This window comes from Otolemur garnettii, unplaced genomic scaffold (genome assembly GCF_000181295.1).
Source record: "Otolemur garnettii isolate 467f Iridium unplaced genomic scaffold, OtoGar3 scaffold00250, whole genome shotgun sequence".
Lineage (NCBI taxonomy): Eukaryota > Metazoa > Chordata > Mammalia > Primates > Galagidae > Otolemur > Otolemur garnettii.
In genome coordinates, this window is record NW_003852645.1 from 851,024 (window position 1) to 874,107 (window position 23,084).

The window sequence follows — 23,084 nt, forward strand, 5'->3', positions numbered from 1 at the left end:
ATTTTTAAAACCCAGTTGCATTCTTTTTCAATGCATGGAAAGCTACTCTGGATTTTACAGTAACTTGCTTCACCTCCATAGCTGGTATTTTGGTTTCTAGAACTCGACCTTAAACCACCATTCTCCTTGCTCCTGTGGGCAGAGCCTACGTGAAGCAACCCAGAAGAACCAACCTATGCTGCACCCCACCCTGGTGCTGAAGTGCGGGTGTCTTATGTCCTCCTCCTTTACTTCCTAAATCTCCTCTTCAGAAAACCAGCCCTTCTGGAGCAAGTGCTCAGTAAATACTCAAGGCTCTGAAGTTTCTCCTTGGAGCTCGACAAAACCATGACCCTTGGGTAGTGTGGCTTGTCCTGGAGGCTCCCCATTACTGTGGGACTGGACTGTGCCCTGGCTGTTCGTTTGACCCGATGACCTGAGCAAACACTGGGGAAGAGCTGAGCACTGTAAGGCACCAAAGCGCTGGTCTTCCCTTCCTGACTCACCACACTTAGCAGCTACGGCCTCCTGTCCACACCTAAAATCTGTCTTATAAACATGTCCCTGTGGACCAGCATTACTGTAAAGCCGGTATGCTCTGGGCTGATATCCAGAGCTCTGTCTAGGTACAGTGCGACCCCAGCAGATCAGCTGAACACTACTGACTTAATTCTCTTAATCAATTGGCTCTACTCTCCCAAGATATTAAAAGAGGCTAATCCAAGTCTCTGAGTGTAGTCACACTTAATAGCCAAGTCTCTCTTTGATGACCTGTCTAGGACTGAGCCTCACATCCACCTACTAAGAGTCACAGAAAGTTTTTCCAACTTTATATATGACCTGCATGTAACTCCTCTGAAACTCACAGAGGAATTATTCTGCCAGCCTTAGAACCCACCTCTCTGCAGTTTGTATAGAGAATCAGCAAGTTCCAGCTAGAGGTGCACACCCAGAGTTTGTTCAGAAAGCAGAGAGAAGGCAACCTGGCAACACACAAGGGGCTAGCAGCAAACTAAAGAACATATTTTATTTTTAATAAAATAGTGGAGCATGAAAAATATTGTATATTACAAATATATACAAGGAGAAGCCATTCTTTCCTGGTCTTGTAAGAGAGAATACATGACACAGAGTTTGTCTTTGCTGACCTAGTGCTTCTGGATGGGTTCATGGAAATCATTTGTCTCACAATGGAAAGAGTCAATAAGCCCTTTGGGTACTTTTGAAAGATCCTTCTCCTCTTCTCCCCTTTCCTTTCCACAAATCAGTCCAAATGTGTATAGCATTGGCTCGGTTTCCATTAAAAAGCCACAAAATGTAGTACTAAAGGGTTTCTGAGGGCTGGCTCTCTTAGTCCTTTTGTTAGGAGATTTCTTTTGTTGTCTTTATATAAAGCAAAATACTTGTTTTTCTTTTTATTTTCATGGAAGGGGGGGGAATGTATTGCACATTGTTTGAGTTCACCAATGTTAGGTTTGGTGGAGGGTTCTGTCTCAGAGAAAGACTATTTGTGAAGACTAGAGGCTGGAGGCTGTTGTAAGTGACTCTGAATCCACTGGAGTGTGATGGCCCCAGGATCCCCTTTCTTTCTGTCTGCACAGAAGCCGCCTCCCACAGAGCAGCCTTCCTGAGCCCCCCCTCCCCATAGCTCATTTGCTAACCCACTGGAGGCTCTTTAATTCGCAAAGAAGTTATCTGTCCCCTTGTTTGTAAATGGTAGTAGCAAAGCCAACTCCAATATACACAGACGTATATTTATGGAAGCTTCTAAATCAAAGTTTTCTTTCCAGGGCCCAATCAATTACTTTACCACAAATGGATTACACAAGAAGCTACTGAACCCGGGAGCTTCTCTTCTCTGGAAAACAGCAAAAACAAAACCAAACCCTTTCAGTACATATTTTCACTCTCAGTGTATCACAGCATCCTGAATTTCAGGGTAAACACTTTTTATTTCTTTTTCCTTTATATAAAAAAATCGACCAACCAACCCCGAAAAGCACCGTGTTTCAGCTCCCACTGCCCTATCTCCTTCGCTGCGAGCCCGGTTCACACACAAGTGGGAGGCTGGGCGGGGATTTCATACTTCCCCAGGTGAGGTTTTTGGGGATGCTGGGCTTTTTTGTAAATCCCACTGCTGGTGATCACGCTGGCAGGCTTCCTCCGGCTGTTCTTTTTCAATCTGCGGCTGCAAACATTCTGCCAGGACTGCAGCGTTTTGGAAGTCCAGATCCACACCCCGCTGGTGATGCCCACCACCAGGAGCATGAAGATCTTCACCATGAAGATCTCCACAGCGGGGATGGAGGCGGCCATCAGGCAATCCAGGTTTTTCGTCTGGTTGTTCATTTTGCACTTGTGCTGCGCCGCCAGGACCTTCCAATAATCCATGTTGAGGCGTTCATAAAAGTAACAGGCGATCACACAGGTGGCCGGCACGGTGTAGAGGACCGAGAAGACCCCGATCCTCACCATAAGCTTCTCCAGCTTGTCCGTGTTCTCTCCGCCCGTCTTCATCACCCTCCGGATGTGGAAAAGCGCCACGAAGCCCGAGAGGAGGAAGGAGGTGCCCACGGCGAGGTAGCAGGCCAGCGGGACAAGGACGAAGCCAGTGAGCGCGTTCACGTCCATGCTGCCCACGTAGCAGACGCCGGTGAGCTCGTCGCCCGCCACCCGGCGCAGCACCAGGATGAGGATGGTCTTCACCGCGGGGATGGCCCAGGCTGCCAGGTGGAAGTAGCTGCTGTTGGCTTCGATGGCCTCGTGGCCCCACTTCTTGCCTGCGGCCAGGAACCAGGTGAGGGTGAGGACCACCCACCACAGCGAGCTGGCCATCCCGAAGTAGTAGAGCACCAGGAAGACCAGGGTGCAGCCCGTGCTCTCCAGCCCCTCCTGGATGACGTAGAGCTGCCCGCTGTCGCGGTCGCAAGCGATGCTCTCGGCGCCGGCGAACAGGCGGATGATGTAGCCCACCGAGTAGACGCAGTAGCACATGGAGAGGAAGATGATGGGGCGCTCTGGGTACCGGAAGCGGGCCGGGTCAATGAGGAAGGTGAGCATGGTGAAGGCGCTGGAGAAGAAGCACAGCACAGACCAGATGGCCAGCCAGACCACGGCGAAGCGCTTGTCGTCGCGGCTCCAGTACACGTCCACGCCTGGCGTGCAGAGCGGCGCGCAGGACGCGCTCTTCTCCACGTGGTGGAACTTGCCGGGGTTGTCGCAGCCGCTGCGCCCGGGTCCCCCGTCCTTCAGCTGGTGCTCCTGAGCGCCATGAGGCCGCTGTGGCCTGAAGAGCGGCGGGAACATGCCCGAGCCCCGCGTGGGCTCGTCAGAGCCGTTGTTTGGCGCCTCCATGCACAGGTAGTTGGGGTCATTCTTGTTGGGAAGTTTGCTGCAGTCTAGGGAGTCGGGCCACTTGAAGTTGAACTGCTCCATGATGGGTGAGCACTTGAGCCGGGCCTGCTCGCACATGACCCGGCAGGCGGGGATGGGGGTGGAGACTTGCTCGGTGCACATGGGCGCGTACAGGGAGCACAGGAAGAAGCGGAGGTGGCCGTGGCAGCCGTACTCCACGAGCGGCGCGAACTCGTGCAGCTGGATGGCGGCTTCGCGCTGGTTCCCGTGGCCCATCAGGTTGGGCATGCGAGTCATGTTGTAGCCAATGTCCTTGCACATCGGGATCTCGATGGGCTGGCACTTGCTGTCTCCTGGACGCTCCATGTCCATGGAGCTGATGGCGGCGCACGAACCCACCACCTGCAGGACCAGCCACAGGCGGGGACCCGGGCCCTGCATGGTGGCGTCGGGAGTGCCCTCGCAGGGAGGTCCGCGCCCCTCAGAGCCGCCGCTCTCGGGCACGGGTTGCTGGACCCCGCTGTCCACCGCTGCTCGGGCCCCCGCCCATGCCCGCCCAGCCTGGCCCGAGGGCTGCGCACAGCGTCCCCGGCTCTGCGGTCTGCGCCCGGCTGCCGCCGAGTTGGGGGTCGCCGGGTAGCGAAGCAAAGTTTGCAAACAATACCGGGAAGCGAGAGAAGCTCCCGGAGCTCTCGGTGCAGCAGCCCAGCGCGGGCTTCAACTCACTGCCACGGTAAACTTTGGCCTCTTCTTGGAGCGCCCAGGTGGCGCGCCGGGAGAGGGCCGGCGGCGCGAGCGCACGGTTGCGGGGCCAGTTCTCAGCGCCCCCGCGGCCCCGGCGGCTCCTCCCTCCCTGCGCCGGCCTCCGCCAGGCCCAGCCGGCAGCTGTTCCGAGGTTTGCGTCCCGGGATGAGAAGACTCTCAAAAAGGCAAAGAGGGGGGGAAAAAAGCCGAGCTGTGACAGGCCCCGCCCCCGGGCCGCCCGCCCCGCCTCCGCCGCTGCTTTGCATGAGAAAGCAGAGCGGCCCCGGGCAGCCTCCGCCCCGCCGCCCCGCCGGCGGCTCCTGGGCCCAGCGGGGGCCGAGCCCACTGCCCGCCGCCTAGCCCGCGGGGGGCGCAGAGCCGCGTCCAGGCCCAGTCTCCCGCCAGGCCCCGGATTCCCCTCCTAGCGTAAGGGACTCTACCCTCCGGGGTGTCCCACCCGGCTCTTCTCCCACTCTGCCAGACCTCCAACTTTGCCTCCCGCTGCCTTTTCTGCCTGCGTCCCCTTTCCTGGGGGACCCCCGGGGTTGTCCCCAGCACCCCAAGGACGCCGAGGTTACGGAAAGTTCGGAGACTGGCGGGAGAAGAGGGTGGAGGTGGTCCGTGGCAGGGGGCTGGGGGCGCATCTTCTCTTATTTTTATGGTAGGTCGGGGCAGAGGGCGCTTTCAAAGGGAGGTGGGATTTGCGTTTTATGGCCGTGGCCATAAAGTGGCCCCTTAGCTTGTAAACCTGCCGGCATCTTCCCGGGGCTGGGGAGTTACCAGCCCCAGGCTCCGGGCAGGGGTTTTCTTTGAAATTTCAAAGAGACACGCTGTGGGGAGGAGGAGGGGCTCTGGGAGCCCAGATTTTAGGGCCGCTCTTCCGAGGTCTACTCTAAGGAGGCAGGGAGAGGGGTTGGGCGGCAGGCTTCCTGGGACTGTTAACACCCCCCTCCCCGCGGGGAGGATAGCTTGGCTGCGTCGCGGTGACCCCCGCCCCTTCCAAATCCGTAGAGTCGTGGGACCTCACGCCAGACAGGGCTGGTGACTCCTTCTAGGCGGCTGAGTTTATTTATTATAGGAAGTCATTCGCTCGTCGGGTATTTATATTATTTGGCAAGTGTTTTGCCCGGCCAGCGCCCTCCTTGGCTACAGCCGGGTTAAAAGGATGCGGAGATCGGGCGCGGTAGGGGTGGGACGTGGGAGAACGCTGCGTCAGCTTGGGCCGAGCGACCCCAGCTCTGGCGGAGAGGCGGAGGCGCACGCCACTCGATTTTCATAGAAAGCGGAGAAGAAGCGTCTTGCCCTCATCCTCTGAGTTCACTCCCCTCGGATTCGGCCCAGGCCGTGATTAGGTCACTTATTCCCTTTCCTCGCTCCGCACTGGAAGTGCGCGGTGGGCACCTACCCCATGCCTCGGCTTTCCCAGGAATATGTCAGGTGCCTCCCCTTGCACTCCGATTTAACGCTTACATAAACAGCGCTCCTAGGAGGTGGCCTCCTCCCAGACGCCCTCGAGGTCAGGTTCTTTTTAAGTTTTTCTGAAACTCCCAGGATAGCATATTCAATCTGCGGTTGGCTCCCCAGGGAGCAGTTGGGGGCCTCCACTGCTGGAGGAGGAGAGGTTAGTGGAGTAGTAGAGGCCTGGGACGCCGGCCGCTTTTCCCCTCCTTCCCGCCGAAGTGAGCACATCCCTGCGAACGTGCTGGGGCCTTCTTTGGCTGGTCACTCTCCACCGGGCCTGGAAGCAGCTGCACCAGTCCCCCGCAGTGGGGGACGCTGCTTACGTCGCCAACTCTCTCTAGGAAGAGCCCAGGAAGGGGAAGGAGACCGCCAGGCACCTCCCCTACCCTGACAAGCTTTCTGCCAGCCGTGGCAGAAGCGGAGCGCCTCCTCTGAAACTATGGGCTTTTAATTAAAACACGTCGTACAATTGTACAACTGTAAGAAACTTGGGCGACCTCACGCTCTCATTCATTCATGCGTTCATCAGGCTTATAAGCTGGGACTTTCCCCATCCCAGAAGTAATAGGCAAGTTCATGCATTCACCCCCAGGCCCTGTCTTGGGTACCCTGCATCCTATGGGGAGATGTTAGGGGAAGTTGGGGTGCCAGCAAAAGTGGAAAAAAGTGGAAGCTAATGCTGTCAGAACCCCCTTCAACTGTGTGTTTATTCCTCGAATGAAAATCGCATGCTTTTTTAAAAAAGGACTGCCATTTTTATTATGATAGAGATTTTTAAAAATTAATCTAATGACATTTGCAAAATCTTTAAGTTAAACATTCAGCAGACATCACTTGGCTTTTCTAGAATTTGTCTTGCCAAGGTCCTTCATAGGCACCATTTTTCTTCTTTTTTGTTTTTCTCCCTCAGAAACTATTGGAAATATTTAGTAAGAGGGTAAGAGAGAGCGCCAAGCACCAGGAGTTGGGAGTGAGCTATTGGAGAAAGTGTTTCCTAATTGATCTTTTATGTGCTATTTTAATTCAGCCCTGTTCAGACCCATTATTTTAGCTATAACCACTTCAGATTGCATTCTTCTCTTTCTTTTTATAAAAATGTCTGCAGAAGTGCTTCGCTCTGTCCAGCTGAGATGGAAACCAACAAATAGACATTATTATAGAAAAATGAGGGTTCTGAGAAATCAGCAACTGGAAGATAACTTTGTAACTAATAAATGAAAAGGGTCTTTTGATGGCTCCAACTGAAAAGATATTTTATTTTATTTTTTCTTTCCTGTGTGTGGGATTTGAGATGTGTGATTCTAAGGAGCAGCGGTCCCCCGCTGCTCAGCCCTGGCTCGAAACCGGCCCCCCTCTGGCAAATGTTATGGAGAATTGGGAGGAATTTTATGGCTGTCTTTCCCTCAGCTCTTTTTTCTTTTGTCTTCTTTGAAGAATGACTTTAGACATTTTATTTACATATTTAACCATGGATGAAAGAGGAAAAAGAAAGCATTGGAGCTGTCGTGGGAATAGTGATATGTTTAAATTAATGGAAATCTTATTAGGCCTCTAAAATTTTGAGCAAAGGTTTTTAATGAAACTTTATAATTAAACATGATTTCACATAACAGGCAAAGACAAGGAATATTTTTTTACCCCAACCACCTAAAAAAAAATAAATATATATGTGTATATTGGAGAGCTACCCCCAAACATTATCTACCTTCAAGTTTTTGCAAATGTTAGCTGGGGAAAGTATAAGGGTTTTGAAAGAGAATATTTCAGGAGTCAGGCAGCGTTTTGAACAAGAACTAAGTATTTTTGGAAGTGGAAGGAAATCGAAAGACAGGCCCAGTTTCATTCCATTTAAACTCACAGACTCAAAAGTATAAAGTGCTTTGACACGGATGTTGCTGAAAATCAAAGTTGTATCTTTTCTTATTATGTGATAGTAAATGGAAATTGTGAGCCCTGTGCAAGGGTTTCTGAAATGGGATTAGAGAAAACCCAAATAATCTCTTTAAGATAAAAAAAAAAAAGTACTGAGACTTTCAGCAATAAAAAGAAATTAAACCATAAGCTTAGCACGTTACAAGCTAATTGCAAGAATAAACTTGTGGAATATGAGCGAAGCTTGCAAAGAAATAAAATCATGGTGGTGAATTTTAAGATAGAAAGTGGTTCAGGCTCTCTTGTTGCCTTTTTCAGTGTCTCCCACTTGAATGATCTCTCTTGGCACATTCAAGTTTGATGATCCAGTGAAACGATTCCTGTGTTTCTCCTCTCATCCTCTAATGTCATCCATATTTATATTTAGTGAGGGACTTTTCCAATTCTCCCTTCAAGTAAGAATGAAAACTGATCCGTTTACTAATAATTGCTTGGCGTGCAGGAGTCTGACATGGATAAGCATTATTTTCTCTGACCTCATCTTGTATTAAGTTTCTTCAGAAACTTCTTATCAGATATAAAGCGTGCAAGGAAAATTCTATTTTCTAACCAAGTAGGTCGGCTCCCTCACTCCACCCCCATGGAAAACACCTTTCTTCATCTGAAGGGACTCAAAGCAAAGAAAACAGTTTGCGCCACCAGAAAGGCAATGCAAGTTGCGGCAAATTCAACAGACACAAAAGTTTTAATTACACCTCAAAACACTGGTTGTACGATGTCAGGAGGGGGGGAAGGGAGGTGAGAAACAGACAAAAAAGCACCCGCATCCTAAAATGGGGGAGTGGGGTGTCCAATGTTGCTTCAGTACAATTTGGGCTGCTATTTTAAGGCCACTTCTCTTGAAATGTGGTTTGAAATATTACCAAAGGTTCCGTGGGGTGCATTAGTGTGAATTGCAAATCAGAGCGTTCCTTTAATCCTCTTTCAAGGCTGGGCTTTGGATCACTGGCGTAGATGGGCTCCCTACTGCTTCTGGCGCAGGAGGGACCATTCAAGGGGGCAGCTTCCCTCCTCTATTCCCACACTCCAAAAAACAACACTGCAGACAGACACCCTCCAACTAAATTAGATTAAACCCCTTCCCTTCCACAGTGTATTAGCCTTTTTGCTGCCCAAGCCTCCTTATTCAGCACCTCATCATTTAAAGATACATGATTTCTTTTTCTCTCAACAACTGGGGCAGCAGCAAACATAATGCCATATATATATATATTTTAAAGGGACACAGCCCACCTTCTTTCTGAGTCCTTTCAGATGATGAGGAGGTTATCTGTTTAAAATATAGGAAGACTTAGCATGCCAGTTCTGAAACACAGGCAAGCTGACCCTCGACCTGGGGCAGAGCTGGCCCCTGTAGAAAGCACTTAAATCTGTAATTCTGGGCTGGGCTGTTTTTGAAGAATTATATCTGAAAAAGAAATGATAATTTCAGAAAAATGAAACAAAAGAGTGTGTGCATGTGTATGTATGTATGTGTGTGGAGAGAGAGAGAGAGAATGTGTGTGTGTGTTTTATTTTGATTTGTGTTTATATTCCAGACAGCTCCGTGGACACTTGATTGGAAATGCCTGGCCCTTCTATGAGTTCCAACTTCATTCTTTGCCATACAGGCTTTGCAAAGCATCCTTCTCTCTCAGCTGCTTGGGATGTGTTGATTTAATTACTCACCTTCCCATCTGTTTTCTTTTGGCTTCCTTCCCACACTCTGAGACCCTGTTTTTCATGTATCCTGAGCTGCCAGTCCACCATGTGGTAGCTAAGGCGCCAACGCACGTAGGGCCCCATGCAGGTGAGGGAAGAAAGAGATATTAAACAAGGAAGCTGCCCCTTCAGGGACAAAACAGGGCAAGGAAGAGCCATGTTCTTGCTCCTGACCTCATGTAGGCTCTGAGTCTGAAACCATTCCACCAAACAAGTGGTGAGCTTGTGAGAAACTGGACCCTGAAGACTCTTAGGTCTTCCACATTCTAGCCACCTGGCCTTGAAAAAGCAACTCCTGATCTCTTTGCCTCAGTTTTTTCATCTGTAAAATGGGACCTCACAGGGCATTGGGAAGCACTGCTAACAGTAGCAAGCACAAAATAAGTGCTCGGTTAACAGTAGCTGTTGTGATTGTTGAAACACAACGTAACCAGAAGGTGAGGGCACAGTGAAGAGAGGCCCTCCCATATGAAGTTTGTGGGCAGGGGTTTGGAGAGTGTCAGAAGCACAATCATACATACTATCAGTTGCATAACATAAATAATAAACAAGCTAACAGGAGCCAAAGCCAAAGGAGCATTTAGCACTAACTATTTTAAGCCTTTGATATGAAACAACTCTCAGCATCCTCATAGTACCCATTAAAGCATGACAGGAGAAGATTCCATTTCAGAGATGAGGGATGGGACAGGGGGCTTTGGAAGTCTTATGTCAGATGCCTGAGACCATCCAGCTAACAAGGGGCAGAGTCGACACTGGCCACTGTGCCACCTGGCCCTTCCGCAGCAGATGTGCTCACATGCAGTAAATGTCAGCAGTGGTGCCAAGACTTTTAGTGAGAGCTCCCGTATTTGGTGTCATGTCAGCAGCAAGCGAGAGGATCAAGTCCTGGTCTCTGGCTTTTCTCCGTTCCTCCTGGCCTGAGAAGTCTGTCAGTGTCCAATTGTCTTGATATTCTGCTTTCTCATGTTTGAAGATGTTCCTTAGAGTCACAGATGGTGAGGAAAGAGTGGAGGAAACACAATTTGGGTGGTGTTAATGTGTGGGGGTTTACCCTTGGCCTCAGCTGTGTGACCCTAGGCAAGTTACTTAACCTCTCTGAGCTTCTTCCTGTTTGCTGTACAATGAAGGTAATAACAGCTACTTTATAAAGTTTGGGGTAGGGATTAAGTGAGGTAACTCATATAAAGGTCTTAGAACCGTATCTGGCACACAATGTTAGCCGTGTAGGATTAACTGCTCTGTAAACTTTCTGGTCAGTTGACTTTTCTTTGTCAAATTCTTCATTTGTCTTCTCTAGCTGTGCTTTACTCACAGCATCACTTACAAACTCTCCCCCCGCCCCCACCCAGCTGCTAGATGTATGTAGCATCCCTTCTTCCTTGGATTCAACCACAAACAAGTAGCTGACAGCCTTGTCCCTGTTGGAGAGTTCTCTGGTGAGGCGGAGGAGAAGCCCAGCTGGGCGTCCTCAGCTCCTGCGGGCTCCATCTCCAGGACAGCTCCTCTTGCTGCATTAACAGCAGATGCTACCTGGAACCCTGGGTGAACTTTTTCCCTTCTCCTCAGCATGGATCTGAAACTCAATTATGACTTTCGGCTGTCTTTCCGAGATAGTTCAAGTTTCAGCCTCATGTTTTATAATAAGAAAAGAACGTCCCATGCAAATAGTTGTTTGTCTGTTGTCCTCATTCCCAATGACAATTTAAATGGAAAATCCGGTTTCTCTGGAAGGATGAGAACTAGGATAGGAAGGATAGCTTTGCTATCCCTGAATGCATTTCAGCCTTTTTCATATGTAAGGCTTGAGGAGGTCTCTGTCCCTGCTCTTATAGCTGAGAAACAAAACTTGAGGAACAAGGATACTCTGCTTTCTTCTAAAGACATCTGTTTGTAGATCAGTCTCTCTCTCTCTGCTTCTCTGTCTCTGTCTCTCTTTATATCACATAATTCTGGAGTGACTTTCCAATTCATTCATATTCTCTCTCTCTCACACACACACACACACTCATCTGATTTCAGAGAGAACAGAAAAGATAAGGAAGATGCTCTCCCTGGCTCTGCTCTTTGCTGGTGGCCACCGCTCACTGTCACAGCGTCCACTGGACTGACTCAGACTCACTACGTCCTAGAGGAGGTGCCCTCTGTGTTATTTTGTCCATTGCACCTTTGTCATGCCTATATTATCTGACTTACGTGCATCAGGACGGCAGTCCTAGAACTGGTGTTTTTCCTTCCCTCCTTCTCTTTTGACAAACACTTCACTGAAGTGCACTCTTTGCCAAGAGTGATGGAGCCCACAGATCCACAACCGCCAGCCATCCCCACCCTCGGAAGCCCGGGCTAGTGGGAGGGGAAAACACACTATGATGTCCACACTGAGAATGTGTGAGAACATGAGTGACTCCCAGGGCAGGTAAGGGGTTCAAAGGGATCTGGGGGGCGGGAACGGGGGCTGTGTTTAGAAGCAGGGTAGTTGGGAAGGCTGCTCTGAGAAGGGGTAAGGACTTGTGGGGTGAGAGAGTGGGTGGACTTCTGCATAGGGAGGTCCCCTGGCAGGGACATCTGTCAGGTCCCAAGGTGCCGTGGCACCTGGGGCATCTGAGGAGGAACATGGGGTCAATGGAATAAAATGGGCTGGCAGGACTTAGTTTACACACGATTCATGCCTCATGTGACTTACGGGCCACACCAGGGCATTCTTGAGAGCATGAAGGGTGCTGCCACTAATGCTGGGACAAGGACGTTGCACCCTGGTGTGAGTCTCTGTCTGCTAGGAGGGAGGGCTCCCTCCTCTCATTTGCTAAAAGACCTCAGAATCTTTTTCCACTGAAGCACGTGCCCCTCAGCAGCCTCTGCAGAGAGAGGGCATCTTTTCCTAATGTACACGAAGGCTAGTGGGCAGTTTTGGGTGTGTTACTGAATCTTTCTGAGCATCTATTCCATATCTGTGAAATGTGATGTGTGTCCTCAACAGACTATTAAGAGACCACTCAAACAGATCATGGCATGTACCATGGGGGCACCTATAAGTGTCAGTATTTGTTAATATTATTGTACTTGTCGATTGCATTAGAGAGGGGTCTTTTCTGGAAGTGGCAGAAATCCTGCTCAGCACTCTGGGAGGCCGAGGCGAGTGGATTGCCCGAGCTAAGGAATTCAAGACCAGCCTGAGTCACAGCAAGACCCATAGCTGAAAATAGCCGGGTGTTGTGGTGGGCACCTGTAGTCCCAGGCACTTGGGAGGCTGAGGCAAGAAGATCGCTGTGCCCAAGAGTTTGAGGTTGTTGTGAACTGTGATGCCACAGTACTCTACCCAGGGTGACAGAGTGAGACTCTGTTACAAAAAAAAAAAAAAAAAAAAGGCTCAAATTGGCTTAAACTGAAAAAGTTTCCTATATCTGGGAGTATAAAGGTGAAGCTTCAGGCAGAGGCTGGTCCAGGAGTTCAAGTGTCACATCATTTTTCTCTGTGTGATATCCTTTTCTTCAGGACATTCCCCATCTTGGCAAAGAGGGCCCTGTGACAGCAGTGATGAACTCAGGCATCAGAAAGACCCTTTCCCCGTTGGCCTAGGAAGCAGTATGAATGGCTCATGTGCCCTAAATCAGTTGGTCTGGCTGGGTCAGTTTGACTGGACAGACCTTGGTCTCAGACGTATTGGGTTTATAGGAGGAGTTAGGGGAAAACACGTAGAACTCATTTGCACTGTGTGGTGTGACTGACCAGGAACAGAGAGGGGACTTCGTTCCCAGAAGAAAATAAGGGATTTTATGGGAAATGTCACCATTACCACAACTTGCTCTGGTAATAAGTAAGACTCACACTTCAGTAGTAATGCATGATTTGGGGGACTCCCCCAACTAGGGTCTAGAGCAGTGTGCCTCACGGGAAGCTGTCTCCAGACTCTTGTGGATATGCAGGGCAGAAAACCAAACTAGACTGGATTGTGAAAAAACAGAGAGACAGAGGCAGAAGGTCATTGGCTTATGGAACTGGAAAACCCAACTCCCACAGCGCCTTCAAAGCCCAGTCACCCTCCAGCTCCTGGCTCTGTGTCTGCCTGTCCTCTTGGCTTCGCCTTCATAGTCTGGTGTGCAAGGACCACGTTTGGGTTTCATGCCCAATTCTGAATTACTCAGTATTTCCAGACAGATGAGTTGTTGTGATTAGGCCAGGAGAAATCAGCCCTGTCTGTGGTAAATGTCCTGAGAACATGGGAGGGGACCAATTTGGTGGCTCATGCTTGTAATCCCTGCACAATGGGATGACCTCTTAATGCTGGGAGTTTGAGGCCAGCTTGGGCAAAATAGCAAGATCCCATCTCTTTCAAAAAAATGGAAAAATGAGCATGGTGTGAGAGCTAATAGTCCAGGGCCTGTAGCCCCAGCTTTTCAGGAGGCTGAGTCAATAGGATCCCTTAGGCCAGTGGTTCTCAACCTGTGGGGTCGTGATCCGAACAACCCTTTCACAGGGGTCGCCTAGTATCAGATATTTACATTACGATTCATAGCAGTAGCAAAAATTACAGTTATGAAGTAGCAACAAAAATAATTTTATGGTTGGGGGTCACCACAACATGAGGAACTGTATTAAAGGATCATAGGATTAGGAAGGTTGAGAACCACTGCCTTAAGCCTTGGAGTTCAATCCTGTAGTGAGCTGTGATTGTGCCACTGCACTCCAACCTGGGTGACAGAGCAAGATCCTTTCTCAGAAAAAGAAGTGGTGAGGAGTGGTTCCCCAAAAGAAAACTTGGGCACAGCACTCCAGGAGAAGGGCAACCACACAATAACCAAAATCTGGGAGTCGGGGTTTGGTCCTGGCTATAGTAAGTTAGTGCTGGGAATTCAGACAGAGCCACATCTAGTGCCCCAGCGTGTGGGCTCCATCTGCCACGTGACTTTTCTCTCTCTGCCCCTTTGGCTACAGCAGTTGAGTTTGAGGCATGAGAGGGAGAGAGCAGGTGCTTCTTTGATTTTTTGCCTAGGAAGGTATTTCTCTACGAGTTCGCGGAATTTTTGCTGAACTGTTACTAAAGCCACTGATTCTGAGCAATTCTCATGAACTACTTCTCTGTATGTTAGACTGCTTCAGGCTGTAAGCGACAGAAGGCTTGACTGGAAATGCCTTCAACCATGAAGGGATTTATTATTTTGCTAGGACAGTTCCAGGGTTGGTTTATTTGGCAACTCAAGACTTTATGAAGGATTGATACTCTTTTCTTCTTTCTGCTCAGCCATTTCAGCCTTTCAGCTTGGTCCTGGCCTGCTTTCCTCATGCCCTCAAGAGTGCTGCCTGTGTTTCGGCCAATGCCCTCATGATCGGAGTCTGTTCGGTGGGGAAAAAAAGGAATCACATGTTTTGTGTCTCTGTGTTTTTTTCCTTTGAGACAGAATCTCACTCTGCTGCCCAGGCTAGATTGCTGCAGCCTCAATCTAGTTCACAGCAACCTCAAACTCCTGGGTCCAAGTGATCCCCCTGACTCAGCTTCCCAGAGTGCTGGGCTTACCAGTGTGAGCCACTGTGCCCAGCCTGGATTTTTTTTTTTATTTAATAAGAACTATTCCCAGAAACTCCACAACAGACTTCCTCTTTCATCTCATTGGCCAGAACTACATTGCGGCTGTACTACGTCCATGTGTGGCCAGGGAAAGAGGCCACTGTGATTGTCTTAGACCAGCGAGGACACACCCTCAAGGCCCCACAAAGGAGGGCAGATACTTACTCAGGGCTGGGCTAGGTGTCAGCCAGCAGGGGAGGAGGCTGGGCAGTGGTCAGGTGGACATCCACAGGGTCTTCATCCTTTGTCACTCAGGAGCCATCAGTCCCCTAGGTTGAGGACGTAAACTGAAGATGACAGTACTTTGATTGCTGTGGCTGCTTTGTCCCTAGCAAGGTTTAAACCACACTATTTGGTGAGCTGCTTGCTGTTTCAACAGCTGCCGAATGGGTGCATTTGCAACCAGAGGGGGGAGGCTCCAATGCCGCTGTCTGCCTGGTACTTGTGGACTATACACAGGTTACCCCACTTCAGCTTCCAGGTGAATCTGCTGGAATTAGAACAAGGCATTTGGGGGAACACAGGAGTCAGGCCACCAAGGTCCCAGAGAAGAAGGTACCTGTTTCATCATATTTTGGCAGCTTGAATGTATATCCACTGGGCCCAGGGAGTGGCTTAATTACTAATGTAATAGCAGGTGCACTTAGGGCCTCAGGTTTCAGGGAGGAAAAAGTATCATTGCAAAAGGCTTTTGATGTGGTTTATTCAGCTATGAGGCCATACACAGAGATTGTGCATTTTAAGTGCTTGGTACTGTCCATGGGGAAAAAAAATAAAGGAGATGTCATGATTTGTAGAAAATATCTCAGATCCTAGATTCTAGGTTTGGAAGGATTTTGGGAATGCTCTCTGCTCCCTCCTCCTGCTTCCTGAAGGACTAGGTCTACACTATCCCACATGAATAGCTAGTATAAAACAAATGAAGTTCCAGAGAAAAAGACTGAAGAACCACCTGCAAATTGCAGGGTTACACGTGCTTCATAATCTGAAAGTGCTGTCTGATGTCTCACTGCCATCTTCACTGCTGTACTTTAAGCTTATCCTTCTCAACTGTAGAAGTCAAACACATCCTCAGTTCAGGTGAGTTTGATGCACAGGCATTGGGTGCCTGCTGTGTTCTAAGCACGGGGCCCAAACCCAGAGACCACCACAACAGCACACTTTGCCCCTGGGCAGCTCATGGTCTCAGGGGGACACTGCAGGCTCAACACATGCCATGAGGCTGCCCTTTTTATAAACTCAAATTATGGAAATTTGAACTAGGGTGATGTAACAAACATTAGTAGACTCACTGCAACAAAGTTGGAAAACATGCTATACAGCCCGATTTTTAAAAATAGTTGTAAAAAAAATCACATAATTTTAAATGGGGCAGACTAATAGCAAACTATGTTAACCTCAGTGCTGTTGGTCAACAGAAATACTGAAAAATTCCTCATTGACGTGTATGTCTTTGCAAAAGTTACCCTTGAAACATGCATGCAGCAGGTTTGAAACAGGCAAAATCTTCATGAATAAATCCTTTGCACATAGTGTCTCTGCCCCATATTTCAGTATAATATTTAAGCACTGTGCCACATGTATGCTCAGTTCTTTTATTTATGGGAGACCTATTTCATTAGAGAAGACAAGAGTTAGCAAACGTGTCCTGTGATCTGACCTGATGCCTGTTTTTGCAAATAAAGTTTTATTGGCACACAGCCACCCACCACTGGTTACACTCTGTAGATGACTACTTTTTCACAGAGTTGAATAGTGGCCACCCTGAATGTCTGGCCCCAATGTCTAAAATATTTATTATCTACATCTTTGTAGAAAATGGTTGTGGGCTTATAGAGTAGAGTTTCATCCCTGTGATAAATGATTCCATTTGCCTTTGTCCATGGGGCACATTTTTCAGTTCTGCATATCTTTTGTTGTCATAAGCCTATGACGTAGTGGTGGGCTCTGTCTGCTGCCGCTCGGCTGTCTAGAGAGCTCTGTCCAGGCTGATTGGCCAAGGCCAGTAACTGGTGTCTGAGCAGCAGCCATCGGCTCGCTTGTTCAGCTATTCAGCACGATACACTGAGCATTTTCTTTGTGCCAGGCACTGTTCTGGGAACTGCAGAGATAGCTACAGATGAGTAAAGGCACCTGTTCTTAATTGGACAGACAACGTAGCTGGCAGACAAGGGGTAATTGATTGATTGATTGAGTGAGTGAGTGATTGCTAGGATGGAGTGCTCAGGGCTTGCCTCTGAGGAGGTGATGTGCCACTGAGAGCTGAAGATTGAGGCTCAGAGTGTGCCCTCCTGAAGTTGTTCTTTATTGACATATTTGCCCAGTATGCACGCACTGCATGCTGGTGCCAATCACGGTACTAGCATATTTTCAAATCACACTCCCTGCCACCATTCAGGAATTCAGAGGTGGCCTACTGGAATGGTTAGGTCAGATGTCCAGGGTTTGAATCTTGGCTGTGCCACTGAGGAGCTGAGTGACTGTGGACAAGTTGCTTAACCTCTCTGAACCTTGGTTTCCTTAACAATACGATGGGCGTAATAACCATAGCTACGTCACAGGTTGCTATGTGGACTCTATGAGTGGTAACCCAGAAAGGCTGAAATATCCGCCACTTAACATGAGTTTTCAGCAAGCAGCCTAGAGGTGCAGCTGTTCTAGACCTTCCAGATGGACACCACAGTAGTCCCTGCTTGTGCTAAAATAACCCTAACTCTGGGAAGTAGGAGGCGAGGCCCAGATGGTGAGACGAGAGCTTCGAGGCAGGGGCTGCAGCTGAGGGTGAGGATAGTTCCTCTGGCTTTGTGGGGTAGAAGAGACATCTCTTCCCAGAGAAGGCAGCATTGGAACAGAGGGTCAGAAAGGTGGTTGGGAATCCCCCAGGGGGACCAAAGGAGAAGGTGTGGAGTCTGGAAGCACAGTAGCATATTCAGGGAGCTGAGAGGGGCCCACGGGGTGCCCAATTGTGTGTGGCAAGATCAGATATGGGTTTTTAAAAGATCATTCTGGCAGCCGTAGAAAGGAGAGGGGAGAAGGTAGAGAGGCAAGGTGGGCATCCTCAGAGACAGTGTAGGTCAAAGTCCAGGAGGCAGCGACTTCAGAAATGAAGGAAAACAAAGAATAAGGAAGAAGAAATGGTGCATTTGAGGGACACTTGGACATGTTCTCCACCTGGCAGATGAGACTCCAGCCTCAGTGCCGGCTGCAAAGTATATCAGGATCCACTGGTGTCCCCCCGCTGTCCCGCCGGATGAAAATGAAGCCAGAGGTGGATGAGCTGCCAGGAAAGAGGCACCCAGGATTCCGAAGACTTACTGTTTCCTTAATGGTCTTACATGGCTTATACCTTGAAATGGCAGCATTTTGGATCACTGAATTCAATAACATACATTATGGTAATTCGTTATCCATGTCTGTTTTTACTTTTTTTTTTTTTAAAGTTGTTACTAGAAAGTCTAAAATCGCATGTGTGGTCCCCATTATATTTCTACAGCACTGTGCTGACCTAGGTGAATCATCCATATTTGTCTCTTAAGGACGAAATCCATACCACAGGTTTTGTTTGGACTGTGCAGTGTTTTAAAGAAATTCGAGTTTATTACTCAAATTTAAAGCATCACCATGTTTCACATACAATTTCAGCTTCTTAAAATCTCAAGACCTAGGTGTAGACCTGGCTGCAGGGAATAGCTGTTATAACCCACAGACCAGGACTTCTGCACAGATTTCTGCTGTCACCCGATGCGTCACTTCTGTGCACGGTGAGGCCTCTGAGTGGAGAGCAGGTGATGTCTGATCCAGATGCCAGCTCAGGAGAAAACTTCCCAATTCACCTAGGATAACTAATCCTTGCTTCTGGATTAGACAATGAGATAAGAGAGCTTGGGTGGCCCAATTACAAAACTGAGAAAGTGAGGTCTTTTTGCCTCAGTGTCCCTGCATGTGAACAGCATAATTATATATACAGGGCAGGAGCTGGAAAGCTTAATTGCTGCTTGCAAAGCCCCGTGAGATGACTGGATTAGGACTTGTGGGAAGGGTTCTCATCAGCTCTTTGCTTTGGGTTCTTGCCCTGAGCCAAGCGAAGGTGAGTCACTCTGGCAAAGGGATACGCCGGGACCAGCCAGCACAAACAGGCTGCTTTGCTGCAGCCTCCGCGATGGCTGGCTTGGCGGGATTCAGAGAAGCCTGAGTGGCTCCTACACGTCTCTCAGTTGTGACAGCATCGTCCCTGTAGGTGCTGGGGCCGACGACGGCCGAGGTCAGAGAAGGAGCTTCCGACTCAGACTTGGTGTGATGTGGTGTTTTCAGGCTCCCTTAGGTTCTACAATAGGGCCAGCCCCAAATCCCCACACTTGGATGTCTCCAACTCACTGGGCCATGGGCCCTTTGCCAAAATTGGAGTAATTAACACTCCGCACTTTAAACACTCTTCTCTTTTGAGGGCCCACTAACCAGCGAGGTCTCCCAGGATGGCCAGGAGCCCAGACAGAGGTTACTGTCATGCCCCAGAATCATTCAGCACCTTTCAGAGGGAAACTTCAGGGAGAGGAATCCTGCATGGAAGCTCATGGCCCAGCTGGGCAGCCCAGATGCTGTGTCTTACCCTGGGATCCTGCTTCATTTGATGGATGAGGCTGAAAGGGACAGAGCCTTCCCTTCTCTGGGGCATTGCCTGGCCAAAGCCAGGGCTATCCTGCAGGCATTCCAGGACCCCGTGGGCAGGGTGTGCATGGGGGCTGCTGTCCAGCCTTGGGGTGTCCCTGGCGTTTTTAGATAAAATCGTCCCTTCCACCAGAGGGCTGTGAGACTGAGCCTTGGAGGGGAAGGACAGGCCAATTCTGGCTGTTGAGGACGTTAGAGTAGCCAGGGGCTTGACATGAACACAGGGAGGGAGGCATGTGGGCGGGCCAGGAAGGTCTTCCTACCTCATGTCATGCCCAGAGCACCCAGGGGACAATCTTTGGTGGCCCTCAGGCCAAATATTAAAGGCAGCAGCAAGAAGACAGGACCCAAGACCTCAGCTTGGTCACTGCCCAGGTCCTCAGGAAGCTGCCTATGCAAGGCAGGGGAGGGTGACTAGAACCAGGGTGGGAGACCAAGCCTGAGCACTGTGATGCTGAATTAAAAATCTGTCCTGGGGGGCGTCGTGCCTCCACCCAAGAGAAGCTCAATGCTGAGCTTTCTGCACTGCCCTCCCTCAGGAACCAGCTGTGGCTGATGCTGCCTTCACACCTATTCTGTTGTCCACACTGTCAGGGTCAGGCCCTCAAATTTGGCCTGAACTTTTCTGTTCTGTTTAACTTGGACTTCTGCAGATGTTGCCTCTTTGAAGACACACAGTACCTCTGTTTCTCTTTTTCATTTTTAGGAAGGAGAGGTGAAATGGTCTGTATCTCTCCGTGGAACCTAGACCAGGGATGAGTAGTGATGGTGGGCTGAGGGGTTCAGAGCATGGCTAGTTCCGTTTGTAAATTATCCCTACTTATGACAGCATGGAGGCTAACCTGGCCCTCACCCCTGATCACATAACCCTCCTGACCACTCCCAGAGGTCCCTCCAGTCCTTACTGCCCCCATTTCACAGCTCAGAGAAGACAGCAAGGTCCTGGAGACAGGGTGGGGCAGAGCTAGCAGCAGCCTATGCCCGCTGCCTCTGGAGTCCGAATTCTTTGTCATCTGCTTGGTTTTTCATATGAAAAAAAAACCTTTTAAGAGACCAGTTGAAGTTTGCCTTCTGAGCTGTTGGTTAAAAAAAGATCAAGAATGATTTGCAGGGAGGCAGCTGAGGAAGCCGATGACCTCACTGTGGGGTAGGAACTAACATGGGGACTTCAACAAGGATGCCCTGAACTGAACAGCTTTGTCAACCTCTGCGTCCCTCTGGGGTCCACTGCTGCCTGGGGATGGTACAAATCAAGCCTCCTCCACCTCTGCCATACCAGAAACACCCATGTCCTCAGCACACCTGCCTGGCAGGTGCTGTGCCACAGGATATGCTGAGGTTCTGATGGTGTTGGTACGAATCCAGGCCAAGGGTGGTGTTTGTCATACTTCTGGGAGGTGGCTGGATGTCATTAAAGGCCTGTCCCCAAACTGACTACCAGCCATGGTAGTCCTCCGTGATTCTGAGATATCTAATGGGATCAATTAATTCTTCCTAGCAGTCCCTTCCTGAATGCTGCCTTGATAAACACACACAACACAGAAGACCACTTTTTTCTGGTCACAAAATCATTCCATGTTCATTAGATATAAAACACATAAAACATCAGCTACATATAAGCAAAGAGATTAAAGTAGAAATCGCATGAAAGCTGGCCACCGGAGAGCCCTGGGCCACGCTCTTGGCAGCTTATCCTTTCAGTCTGTTTTCTGAAAGGCTGAGATTACGTGCGATCCTATAAGTGGACCTTACTGAGTGTGCTTTTCAGTAACCTACCTTCCTTCTCACTTGTGATGTCATGAAGAGCTTTCCCTATCGTGAAATAGTCTTTAAAAAGATCATTGGGATGACTGGCCAACATTCCACTGGTTCATAATTTTTAACGAGTCCTCCTCTTATTGGAAATTAAGATTTTCCCAATTATTGCCAATGTATTTTTACTTCTCAATGTCATTTTAAAATCTCCAATGTAATAGAACATCTAGAAAAACAATCTCACTTTGGTTATATTTTCCAAAAATGCTTGGTGGTTGGGGTTCCTGGATGCAGAGTAGGAGGCTGGCTGGCTTTTGGCTTCTGGTTTGTCAGGAGCACAAAACACACTCAGCTCCAGTTTCAGCTCTGGGGTCATGGTGTGAGTGGCTGTTCATCTGGTTTTCAGGTTGGGCTCAGAATGTGGGAGGGGGTGAGCTGCACACCACCCTGGTGCCCCGGCTGGACGAACAGGTTTCCAGAGGTAAAGCCAAGTGGAATAAGAGAGGCGGAGACACATTCCCAAGGGCACACAGCACAAGGGATGAGACCCAAAGAACTGCAAGAACTGCTCACTGTTCAACTGCTCTGTGACCCCAGGAAAAGCAGGCAACCTCTCTGAGCCTCTTATTTTTCATCTGAGAAACCCAGAGTGTGCTGGTTGGTCTTCAGTGTTTACTAGGCCAGGCGTGGAGCACCCAGAGTGTCAATCAAAGCCCTGGTGTGAAGGCATTTTGCAGATGTGGGTGCATCTATGGGCAGCAAGGAGATTGCCCTGTGCACGGGCTTCAACTGACCCATGGAAAGTCTCAGGAGGAAAAACTGAGGTTTGATTTTTGGACGACTAAGAAACTCTGAGTTTCTGGGCTGCCCCTGCCCTGTAGACTCCAGATTTGCCTGCCTTAGGACCACGTGAGCCAGTGTCTTGAAACAACAAATCCGAATCTATCCCTCCAAATCTACACTCATACCACATGCACACCATCCTCTATGGCTCTGCCCTGGGCTGGCACATCAGCAGTGAGAATCCTGCCAGTCCATCCATGGGCAGCACCCAGCACACCCAGCACTGTGTCCAGCACATCGGGCATCAGCCCAGGTCATCTTCCTCCCTTAGATAACACACACTTCCGAGGCATAGCACGAGACCCCCAGAATCTGACGTGGAACACCCACTCTCACAGTCCCCTCTGCCTTCCAAATGAAGTTTTTCAGTTAGGCAAATTCTACATTTCTGGCAATTTAAGACAGAAAGAGAAAGAGAGAAAAGAGGGAGCGAGAGCTCTTGACAAACACTTCAGACAACCATAAACCAAATCAATTCCTGGGAACCTGTGACTGTCAGAGAATGGTGGGAACAGGGGAGGGGGCAGGGGAGCTTGGGTGAAGGGCCCCATCTAACTCGATCGTAGCCTGTTCAGATGAAAATCGCCATGGTGCTATTCCCCCGAAACAGAGAGCATGCTTGCTTGTTTGTTTTCTTCCTTCACAGCCACATCAGATCTGAAATTAAACTCTGGGGCCAGAAGATTGCAAAAGGTGTCACTAGTCCCAGGCTGGGTGCATTGTCCTGTTGGAAGGTGCTGTCGCCCATGGGGAGGCTCTGAGCCTCCGTGTGCACCTCTTCTCTGTTTTCACTTGATGTCTCCACTCCCCAAACAGGCATGGCTCAGAGCCAGGGTGACTTCCCACCAGGAGGGTTTCAGACAAATCCTCTGTCACACTCTCACCTCCCTCTCAGAGACCTTGGTATCACTCCCACCGCCCCATCTGCAGGCCGGCCCCTGGGCCTCTGAGCACAAGTTCACCCAGGAAGCTGCAGGTGGCTGAGCCTGAGAACGAGGCTTCCTCTATATTTCATCCAGCTAAGTCCTGGAGACCTGGAGCGTTTGAATCATCCACCTTTCCCACTTGATCCCTCTGAAATGCCCCA

General features: G+C 49.4%; 1 protein-coding gene across 1 annotated transcript; it reads right to left on the reverse strand.

The window, feature by feature from the left end:
* Nucleotides 1–981: 981 nt before the first annotated feature.
* FZD10 (frizzled class receptor 10) lies at nt 982–4,248 on the reverse strand. Its single transcript, XM_003802604.2, has one exon. It carries the CDS (start codon nt 3,772–3,774, stop codon nt 2,029–2,031), a length of 1,746 nt encoding a protein of 581 aa, XP_003802652.1. The 5' UTR covers nt 3,775–4,248; the 3' UTR covers nt 982–2,028.
* Between the last annotated feature and the right edge of the window lie 18,836 nt (nt 4,249–23,084).